The sequence below is a fragment of the Mercenaria mercenaria genome, chromosome 7, assembly GCF_021730395.1.
Source record: "Mercenaria mercenaria strain notata chromosome 7, MADL_Memer_1, whole genome shotgun sequence".
Lineage (NCBI taxonomy): Eukaryota > Metazoa > Mollusca > Bivalvia > Venerida > Veneridae > Mercenaria > Mercenaria mercenaria.
Genome location: NC_069367.1, coordinates 35,555,496 through 35,567,798, shown reverse-complemented (window position 1 = coordinate 35,567,798; position 12,303 = coordinate 35,555,496). Strand labels below are relative to the sequence as shown.

Genomic DNA, 12,303 nt, shown 5'->3' with positions numbered 1-12,303 from the left:
AACTTAAGTCAAAACTTATACTGAAGATGCTTTATGAATACGGCAGAATATTTGAGTTTATAAAATCGACATACAGTTCGAAACTGGATTACCTAGGCCCAAAATTAATATCACACATTGTTTTACATTTTTTTAGATGCCATGATTTATATATAATTTCGATCTTTATGAAATACAGAATTTCGGGGGTCTGTAACTTTTGAAACATTGACGACTTAATCGTCTCGGAGGCGGTATTATCGATGATTATGATACAATATAGTATGATGTGGTATTCTATAAAGACCGACGAAACAAACATTTTATGAAACGGTTATTTTAAATCAATTGTTTTTAAGCTACTTGAAAGGAATATATTAAAATAATGGAAAATCTGGCAAAATACAGCTTGATAATTATTCTCGCTGTATTTTTCGCGTTTTGTTTCACTGTGAGAATGACACCGCTATCTAAAAATGGTACGTTACATTTGTTTTAAATTATATAATACTGTTGAGAAATGGAAATAAGTATTATAATTTATAAATATATCTACTATATAAAGACACATGTATTTTTCAGAAAAGTACAGAAATAGTCATATAGACAAAACCATTAATATTTTGCACTTTTGGCGATATAACAAAACTAGGATTTTTTTGGCAATGACAGATGTACCAGACTAAGGATGACTATTTAAAAAAAAAACCCGAAGCACCAGTAGCCCAGTGTTCAAAGCCGATGAGTTTGACGCTTTAAATATCGCTGTTAGATTAAAAATGGTGATTATTGTTTGAAGTTTCAAAAATCACGTGAAACACCATTCCAAACATTTCAATTTTTGTTTTTGTCAGTACAAAATAATCATTGTTGGTTTTATCTACTGTTTATGAATTTCTTGACAGATGCTGCCCTAACCAATCAGCCACCACATATGGACTTATCATAAGAACATATTTTGAAAAGTATTTCCGCATTCTGTTATACCATACTTATACAGCATGTACTGTCTACAGTCGAAAGCGGTTTCAGTAATAATTATGCCTTTATTCATAATCATGTACACCTTTTACTCCATGGGTCTTATTTGGAATTTGGCATTTCATATCTGTTTATATATGTCAAGTGTTTTGTGAAATTTGACAGTCTTTGTTCAAAAGAAATTGATAATTCCTTGTCCCGTCAAAATAATTTAATGTAGATATTATGGCTAATGATATAGTTTTTCTTGGATGCGTTCCTTCTAATGATCTAAATGTTATAAAGTAAACCAATAGATATCAAAAAAGAAGAATCAAAAAGTTAGCTACAATGCAATTATGTTACATTTACACAGCCAGTTTCTCCGCCAATACAATGGAACATACTCACATAATATAACAGTTCTGTACTCTGCGAAAGAAAATGTACTTGAAACAGTCAGGCGGACTTTATTGGCTGTCAATGTGTTACACTACACACACATTATTTACAAAAAGAATTGAATGTGTGTGAATGCCTTACTGCAATAGTCGAAAAGAAGAAAACACATGTTTGTATATCAGCAGTAAATCAAGAGAAGTAGTGAAAAGACTTCTTTTAGTTGTTTTCACGCATGATCTGATTGGCAATTACGCAGTGCATTTGTTACTGTAGTTGCTCTCCGTAATATTTCATTAATGTTGTTAGAAAATTTATATATGGCTTCTGATAAACAAAAATCCGATTTCTAAGGAAGAACGATTAAACGTCTAGGGGTGCGTTAGAATAACATTCACATATATAGTTATTAATATAATATATATATATATTTGCTAAAGAACTGTTTGTTATCTCAAAACATACGTTTTCTCTCACATCAATATTTATTAGATAAATGAGGGACATATTTTTTTTTGTTTCCATCTTTAGCTTATCAGAGCAAAACATATTCATATGTTTAGCCGCAATGCTTTGATGCGAGTCTATTACGTTTACCTGTGTCTTCGTTTAGATTGTGGAACAGACTGTGGAACATGTCATTAAATAAATTTTGTTTGTTTTTGAGAAAGCACCTGCAGAAAAATAATTTTAGACTAAAACTTCCATTGCAGTTCATTTCATCCTTTGGGCGTGTCACAAGAGAAATAATGGTCGGTATTAAGATAATTATCTGTCAAAGGCAAAAGTTACATTTTCCTATTAGAGAATATTCGTTAATTGCCGTAGATGAAATAATTGAACTGCAACAGAAGACAACCGATATTTTCACGAACGCGTATCAAATGTTCTGTTTATTACATGTTCGCAGATGAAAATATGACGTCTGATATATGATAAGGAATTCCGTGGACACAGTTTATTTAGCATGACATAATATTTTAAGATTATTCAATCCCTTAAATAAACATGGACGATATGCGAAAAGATAAATAATGTTGTTTTTTCGCGGGAAAAGTCAACACAATACTGATTTGTTTTTTTAATGAAATACAGATTTATCTCCTTGATTTGATAAACAAACATTTAAGGCTAACAGCTATCAAACATCATCGATATAGACGTGTCATAACGTTTCGGTTATCAATAAAGCAAAGTTTATGCATTTGGTACGCTGCTTTCTGTCTTATACTAGAAGTGACCGTTTCTTTCATTCGTATTTTTTCTCAGAGTTTCAGCAAAAAGACATTCCACCTATGAGAGAAAAGCTGAATGGTTCGAATTTCTCAGAAACTTACAGAAGGCTGGATACAACTACTGTAAAAGCGGTTTGTGGATGTGATTTTCCATTTTAATGTCATCGTTGCTATATAAAAATGTTGAAGTCGTCGGTTTTCATATGACGTCCCAAACCACTGAATATGTGATGTATTGTCCTCGTACCTTGTATATATTATATAAATTTGTCTTTATTGTTATCATCTTATAGCATTTTCTATATGAATTCCTATATCATTTTCATTTCATTCATCAATCTAACATTTTCTAACACTTACCAGTTTATTTAAGGCATTAGCAAGATTGGCATGCCGGGTCTCTATTTTTTAATATTTCCAAGATGTTACTACACGCTTGCGCACTTGGAAAATATATTTTTGATGGTTTGTCCCTGAAGTTTTTCACTCTATTGATTTCATTTATCAAGCTTTTGTTTTTGTGCATTTACAGGTCATTTTATTGCATTCATGTTGTCATATATCTCGCGTGTTTCCATACCATATTTATGTATTTCGGCTATGTATTTATTGAATTGCACCCGGAAAATATGTTCTTGATGGCTTGTGCCTGACGTTTTTCACTCTGATAAATTCTTTTACCAAGGCTTTATTTTTGTGCCTTTTCAGGCCAAAACGCCCCATCCTACAGAGACAGAGAACAGACGACACGCTGAAACTTACAGAAGGCTGGATACAACTCCTGAAAAAACGGTTGGTGCTTGTTAATATCTGTTTTAATGTCATCTGTACTATAGAAAAATAATGAGGTCGTCGGTTGTCAATTTCAAATTCAATGATGTTTTCACTTGAAACTGCGGGAACATCTTCGACCTTTTCCGAAGCCAACCTGCATTTTAGAACACGAGTCAGTTCTGGTTTTCGTAGTAGAGTATTAATGTTTAATGTTTTAGTAAAAAAGAAACATATATTATCAAGAAACCGATTCCTTTCTGCCAGATGGTAGCTTATTCAACGTTTTGCAATTTCCGTCCCAAGACTGTTGCTCCAACGACTCATGTGTGTTTTTAAAACATGTATATTGTTTAAATATGGCAACATTTTATAAAATGCTACTTCCAATTTGAACTGTTTTTCACTACTGAGGCTCTCTGGAGAAACATGTAAATCACTTATACTTTTTACCACTGCAAAAAAAGTATGTTTTATACAGTCGAACCTGTGTTAAGCAACCAGGCAAGGGAGCAGCATTATCTGGCTGCTAAAGGCAGGTGGCTAAAAGAGGTTGAAATTAGAACAGAAACTCAATTTGGGCAGTAGGTTGACTGGCTGCTTAAAACAAGTGATTGCCTAACAGAGGTGACCGCTCAGGCAGGTTCAGCTGTAAATGTACAAGGCAAAGCATGCGTAACCATACTGAATTCCCTCTGTAGAGTCCCCGAACCCCAGGCCACCTCCAATTTTAAACAATGCAAGTGTGCAAGGTTATGTTGCTGTTACGTTAAGCTGCATACAGCGACCATGACATAATTCTGCAACAATTGTTCTGCTATTTGAGTTAGACTCATATTACGTTTAGCAATGATATAACAGATGCATATTAAAATAATTTACGGAATTAATAATTATTTTCCACAGAAGTTGATTCATTATGAAAAAGCAGCTTCCTATAGACTTAAATATATATCAGTTTTATGACTGACCCCATAAAATAAATTTCAATGCAGCTGTTTTATATACACACCCGAATTGTTCTATACATTCGTACTGGTTCAAATGTTGCATATATAATCAAATTTCTGTTTTCATGTCTCACAAATCAGTAGTGACATTTTAGTCTTTTTAACTGATTCGGACCAGAGAAGCTATTTTTCTCTATGAAAGTTAACTGGATATTGAGCTAGAGATAGTTTGCAAGAAGAGATTTAATTAAATTCCGAACGGTTAACTTTTCCATATGTGAGATCCGTAAGGAAACAAGTTCGCATTATAAATTATTATATAGTAGAGAATTTATACGAACTAAGTCACAACCACACTACACCGGACCAAGTACGGCAAAGCGCCTAGCAATATGAACGAGCACGCACACACTAACTCAATGAGAATAGTTTCGAAGCTGATTTATATACACACTCGAGTTGTACTACACATTTGTACTTGTTCACAATTTGCATATATACTCAAATCTATGTTTTCATCTCTCACAAATCAGTAGTGACATTTTAGTCTTTTAAACTGGTTGGGACCAGAGAAGCTATATTTTCTATCTCTGAAAGTTAACTGGATCTCGAGGATACATTGAATATATAGAGATAGTTTGCATGAAGGAAAACAACTGAATTCCGAATGGTTAACTTGCCCATACGTGTGATCAGCATTACAATGTATTATAGTTGAGAGAATTTATACGACAAATGCTGGTTTAAATTAGGGTTTTGCCCAAAGAATAAGTTTCAGTGAGGCTAAGACAGCAATGTCGGGAATGTCTTGGTTAAACTGAATCATATATATTAACCAAACGTTGAGTACTTTATTGATTAAATTATTCATTAATAGTCCATATTTACTCTTACCGTTAATTTATAGTGTTTCTCGTCTGTTGATACACATACATATAGCATGTATTAAACATTTATATTTTTACTTCCTTGATTTTTTTGTAACAGTTTAATAACTTGTTAAATAGACTGTTATAGATTAGTATGAACGATTTTCTGGTATATCATGATACAGCTTATTAAAAAAAATCTAAAAGATGGACGACACAGTTACATGCTGTAAGAATCATCGCACTGGTTGCTAAACCAAGAAATGTAAAACTTAATGACTTATAATAATACTTCAAACAAAAATACGCTGGAGTTATAGAGATCACACACGCATGCACATGATAAATAGACAATAAAGAATAAATTTTGCTTAATAAATTGTGCATAATTTTCGATTGATCAGAACCATATAATCAACGAAATAACCTTTCAAAAGTTTTATCATAATACACATTAGTGCTTTCGTTTTAAATATCTTAAGTTTTCAAGGAACCTGCGATTATCGTTTCTTGTAAGTACAGGTTTACGGAAATATTTGCGATTCTCACGAACCGTTTCATCATCGTTCTAATAAGTATGGAGATTACAATCTGTTTTCGTAACTTCCTCGCGAATGGTTTTAAACAGTGACGCTGTCCATATTGTTTGATGATGTTTGAATACAACAGGTTCTTGCTTTGAAACAATGTGTATCGACACAAAATCTAATTTCTCTAAACATTTAACTTAAAAGTTGAATTATAATTGCAATTTAACCAGTCCAATTTCAAAAAGACAAAAGTATATACATATTCGCATTTTTGAAGTTGTACTCGTTAAGTTGCAGTTATATCTAGCTCTCTAAAGACTAGATAATTATATCGTAGGAAATGTTTGCAAGGTGAATATTTGGGAATAACGTTTACAGAAATAGCACGTTATCAAATCAATGAACTTAAAATCAATCACACATACATGTCTTTTTTAATCGCTATAGAATGAAAAAAAAACAACGTTAATATAGAACATAATCAATAATTATCAAATTTAATATGATACACATTTGTGTAAATATGCATAATAGCATGAATAGATATCGAGTTACAGTCGGCATATTTGTCACAGTCGACTTGGTGTTACATTGTTAGAATACAGTTCATGTAGACTTCAGACTTTGATGTTGTTCTTTTTCATGATAGGAACACCTGCCGTTTCTACAAGATTTCAAAAATCCTTGTTGGCGAGAAGCTGATTCAAACTCGCGCATGTGCATTAGATGTCTTCCTTATTTCTACCTTGTAGGAGCACCTAAATGTGGAACAACAGATTTATTCAGAAGACTAGTCAAGCATCCTTTGATATCAGATAAATGTCCTAAAGAGCCTCATTGGATAACAAGAAAACGATTTACTGGAGGTAACATGCCGACATGTCTTTTCATATTTCTTTTTCGATTTGAAAATGTATATGCAACTGAAAATATATTTTTTATACAGTAAGGAAGTGTAAAGACCGTCAAGTTTCTGCGCTGAGTGCAAATAAAAGAGAAAATCCTAATGCCAGTACGGAAACGCGACGAATGACGTCACCGTGACACCGGCTTCCCGTAAATTTTGCGAAGTATGATATTCGCGCTCTAACAGGTATGATGAGACTAAATGTAAACTTGCTGTTTCAAGTGAATAGGTTCTCGCGAATTTTAACTTTCTTTTGAGTAGTGAATAGTTTCTTTGTAAAAGGATATATAAATATACGATTAATCCACATTCTAGGCGGTGCCTTATTTCATATTATAGGAAGTATATTAAACCATGCAGCCCGTTTGATTATTACTTTCTAAGTCTCTGAGTTCCTTTTCCTGTGGAAAAGAAATCAGTTTCCTCCTACGGCCATGTGTCATACTGTCGGTTTGTACGCATTTAAATTATCTATCTTACACTGTAGAAGCAATGTGTGGTCTAAAACAAATTGGATGTTTCAAGTGTTGTGCATACTGTTACAATGTTTAGAAATTAAACACATACTGTATTTTCGGCCTAGATACTAGTGTTTTTTTTATCTTTCAGTTATGTATAATTACCGTCATGGAAACGCAAAACAATACAGTTATTCGGTGGTGTGTCTTTAACAAAAGTTTGTCAGAGAACGAAGCAGTGGAAATTATTGTCATTATTGATGAATGGTATGTGTTCATTTTAGGGGTAAAGAAACAACTTTCGGACTATCTGGTTTATTTTGACAGTGCTGTACAGAAAGATATATCAAGAATAGAGGCAGACGGCTATCATAACGCCATATTTGGTAATACATTTTATGTTTATTTTCGATGTTTATATTGGCGTCTATAATACTAAAAGAAAAGAGTTTCGACCTATAACCGATCGGGTATACGGCATTTACTGCCAAACATCTTTCCGAAGCACAATTAATGACTTGTGGTTTTTGTTACATGTCTAACGGATTCATCCAGCGGGGAGTATTTTTTTCGCTGTCTTCTAAAATAGAAACATTGAGGATGGGGGAGTGTGTGTTGTGTATTGGGGGGGGGGGGGGGGGGGGGGGGGGGTGTAAGAGCGAGATTTGAGAATAAAACCATATGTATAAAGATGAAGCAAGCATACACATCCTTCTATTTCAGGTGATTGTAGTGCTTCCACTCTTTGGGACAACAGCAATTTGTTGCGAGCAGAGAAAAGCAAAAATATGACGACACCCCCTTTTACAAACGCAAACATAATTTATCACTTGAATAAACACACAAAAATAATCATTATATTAAGAAATCCCATATCAAGGTAATTATGCTAACTTTGTGTCCGATTTCTTTACTTTATATGCCGTGGCAAATACAAAGAGAGTGGACAAAAGTATGATGCAAAGGCAGAACCAAATTGTACATTAAAAATGCATCTTTAGTTAACTAGTTAGCATCTTGCATTTCCTTGATTTAATGGATAATAATAAGTGAATATAAAGATATTTGAATACAAGTTGCAAGTATAAAATATTTGCTTTGTATAGATGAGTGTACAAACTATGTTAGTTTCATCGACTCATTTTCATTAAATGAAAGGACTAGAATGTAATACGGCATTTTCATGATTACATAGGAAAAAACAGAAGACAAAACAGACTTTCCTAATTAACATCTATTCGTTGCATTTGACAGAAATTATTTGGGTGAAGGGATTTATCTTTAGGCAGCTTACGTAGTGTAGGTACCGGACAGCAACGTATCATTGCGCTTTCAGTCTTCAATGCATTCCTTACATTTGGCATTTTATCTTTTTTTTTGCATTTGCATATCCTTGCAATATTTACATATTGATAGAAGAATATGCTTTCACACTGTATTCGGGCTATATCTACTTTAACAAAAAATTCGCTTTCGCACTGTATTAGACCTATATATAATTCGCTTTCACACTGTATACGGGCAATATCTACTTTACCAAAAAATTCGCTTTCAAACTGTATTCGGACTATTTCTACTGCTTTCAGACTGTATTTGGGCTTTTTCTAATTTAACAAAAAATATATTTTCAGACTGTATTCGGGCTACTAGGTATATCTACTTTAACAAAAAAATGCTTTCAGATTGTATTCTGGATATATTTACTGCTTTCAGACTGTATTTGGGCTGTGTAACCTTCAACAAAAAATATGCTCTCAGACTGTATTCGGGATATCTTTACTGTTTTCAGACTGTATTCTGACTATATCTACTTTAACAAAGAATATGCCAGTGCAGCAGATTTCCACAACAGAGTCGTGGCTATGACTGGCTTGTTTTCTAGCTGCTTGAAGATTCACAGCTTGCGATATTGCGCATATTTCTTTCATTATACGGTAAACCGGCAAAATGTATTCAACGAATAAAGCGAAACTTCACACAAAATGTTCACACAGTTAAACTAATAATTTCTAGTTTTCAAGTCGTCTATTTAATCAACATGTGTAGTAGCACTTTATGTTGTGCAAACCCCTGAAGCGTTCCAGCAGTGAATCGCTGTGGAATTATCAATAAACAACGAACCTTCTTTATGAATTTTATAACGATTAAAACAAGTCTGTCTAAATACACGACTTGACTTTAGAATCAAAATAGCATATTTTTTGTACAATTATTCTTAGTAGAGCGATTTGAGGATTATTGACTTAAAGGAAAGTGGTATTGACTGATGGGTAACCCAAGATTAATGCATTCGCATAATAACCGAACCTCAAGCCTTAACTGCGTTAAAAGAACTTCAACAGCTCACAGATTACTTAGTCTTGTAAAATAAGTTACATGTAAAATAGTCAAAAGATTGAAATTTTGACGTCTTAAATTCTTAAAATGTCACTGGTGAACTAACCCCTGCAATTTCGCATTTGAAGATTCTCGACAGGTTAATATTTTCGCGCCAGTTTGATTTTTTATCACCAATCATGTGAGCAATGGAATAGATTTTTATTATAGATTTAATAATATCCTGATATATGACCATAGTTCACTCCGTACATATGTAGCAATACAAGATATTTGAGCCGTGCCATGAGGAAACCAACATAGTAGCTTTGCGACCAGCATGGATCCAGACCAGCCTGCGCATCCGCGCAGTCTGGTCAGGATCCATGCTGTTCGTTAAAGGTTTATTTAATTGCAATAGGCTTCGAAAGCGAACAGCATGGATTCTGACCAGACTGCGCGGATGCGCAGGCTGGTCTGGATCCATGCTGGTCGCAAACCCATTATGTTGGTTTTCTCATGGCACGGCTCATTTTTATTTATCAAAACAGGTAATTCTCCATTCATATATTAATCTTTTACGCCAGAAGTAAGACAAATTACTTATGATTAGTCCACCCAAAAGTTTACTTTTTCAATTTAATTTTGGCTCATTGTAGAAAGAATATTGATGATTACAATTTTAAAAAAATCATCACCAGCCATGCAAGTAACATTATTGACATCACATAATAGCTAGCTGATTGTTCTGATGCCCAATAAATACATGTAGTAAAAACTGATTTTGCAATTCTTTAGAGTTTTATAAGCTACACGTGTTCATATTGTGATTACCTCATGGTTATTTCATGTAATTACAGGTGAGAATACATCTTGGTTTTTACCACGTTTACATCGAAGATTACTTGAGAGTTTTCCCAAAAGAACAAATAAAAATTATTAAACTAGAAGACTATGCCAAAGATAAAAACAAATCCATGACAGATGTATTTAACTTTTTAGGAACGGGTAAGTTGAAGCTTTTTCAACATATGTTATTATTTTTATTATTGTTATGGCACATTTATATGTCATTGTCTTTATGTATGTATGTATATGCTTTCCGTGGTGCATTACAAAAGTTTTACATTTAATTTATGTATTATATAGAAGGAAATCAAACGGTAATTTTGTATATTATCAAAAATGCTTCTTCCTAAAGCTACTCGCTCACAGTTTAGGTGAAGGTTTTCAACATGTTCATTTCAACCAAATGAGTTGATAATAATATAAGAAGAATGTAAATTTCAGGCAATATTTCAAAAGCGTTTCTCAACATGTCTATTTCTACCAAGTTTGGCGTAGAATGTATTTTTTTTATTATATGACACTAAAAAATGATAAAGTGGGTGAAAATAAATGATGGATCTTGGTAAAAATTCAAGAAGAATGTAAATTTTCTTCTTTATTTCAAAAGCGTTGCAACGGTGTACTTCCTTCTGCTCGATATGTTTCGTTATTTATAAGAATATCTTGACAAAATCTTATGTCAATACGTTTGTACCATTAGTCACTTTCAGAGTACTCACTTTTAACGGCTTTTTAGTAGTATATTTGGGTTTTCCAAAACGAACACAACGAAAATGTAATCGTTCTAAACAAGTCTTTTAAAATCGAACAAAAATGAAACTGAACCAAGGAAAGTCCTTTTACAGTTCTTTTTAGACGTTAAAAAGGTCGAAAGCATGACATTTATTTTTATTTTCTGATACTCCGGGAGAGCTGATACTGTAAAAATGTAAATATAATTAAGGATGAATTATATTTCTTGTGACATTTTTTTATTTGCTTCTACTCCGGGAAAGAAAACAAACTCATGTTTGTAGTAAGCAACTATACCACTGTAAATATGTAAATATAATTCAGGATTTGATTATATTTCTTGTGCGTTATCAAGGGTAATCATCCAAAAATCAATAGCGCTGCATCAGTATTACATTTCGAGCAAGAATATAACATTTTAATCACTCTTAAAATCAGCCGTTAAAACTTTCTAATATTAAGCTGTCTGATCAATCATAACAACCTTTATTACTGCAAATTCATGCTAGTCAAATGCGTATCTGTTTGAAAGCTTTCTAGATCCTGTTCCAGACATAATATGCTTTTATGTATGCACCTGCTTTATGATGTAATTTTGAAATCATGACCAATAATTCTAAGCTTACAAATCCGATTAAATAAATTATACGTCTTACATTCTTAAAAAATCTTACTGCTTACGTATGATCTGATATTTATGAAGTTATCAAAGTGCCGTTTTTACAGGGTTGCCTCCAAAACGTTTGATGGAAAAGATCGCACAACATGCAAAGGCAAATACAAATTGGCAACGAAAAGTAGAGGTTGGGGAGATGTGGCAAAAAACATACAAACTATTATATGACTTTTACAAGCCGTTTAATGATCAACTCGTAAAATTATTAGGCAATAAGTTCAATTATAACTGAAAATGCATATCCATTTTCAAGTACTTAGTGTTTCAAATATAAACAATGTTTTTTGTACAAATCAGTGATTAGCACAGTAGATTTATATTGAATTTCAATTGGTATGACATATGAGATATATGTTTTTAGTCACCGTTGTGTAAGACTGAAATATCTTTCACGGGTGAACACCAGATGTAATATTACGCCACGATTGAAAACGTTAGATATGGTGTTCGTGGATGGAAGATATTTTAGTCTTACAAGTAAAACAAACAAACGTTCTTTTTATTTCATGTTTTGACTAAATTAACCCGTTTTATAGTTTCTTACCAGTGAAAATTTTTTGGTATTTTCACTCTGAAAATAACAGATATAAATCACTCTAATATTTCGTTAATTGACTGAAAATCATGTAATAAAACATTAACGTATATGGCAGAATATTAGTATAGTGAACA

General features: G+C 32.9%; 1 protein-coding gene across 1 annotated transcript; it reads left to right on the top strand.

Moving 5' to 3' along the window:
* The first annotated feature begins 230 nt into the window (after positions 1 to 230).
* LOC123555499 (carbohydrate sulfotransferase 15-like) lies at positions 231 to 12,094 on the top strand. Its single transcript, XM_045346107.2, has 9 exons — positions 231 to 458; positions 2,608 to 2,705; positions 3,282 to 3,365; positions 6,343 to 6,559; positions 7,343 to 7,444; positions 7,782 to 7,938; positions 8,848 to 8,992; positions 10,235 to 10,382; positions 11,682 to 12,094. The coding sequence occupies exons 1-9, from the start codon at positions 365 to 367 to the stop codon at positions 11,861 to 11,863; spliced, it is 1,227 nt and encodes a 408-aa protein (XP_045202042.2). The 5' UTR covers positions 231 to 364; the 3' UTR covers positions 11,864 to 12,094.
* Positions 12,095 to 12,303: the final 209 nt, after the last annotated feature.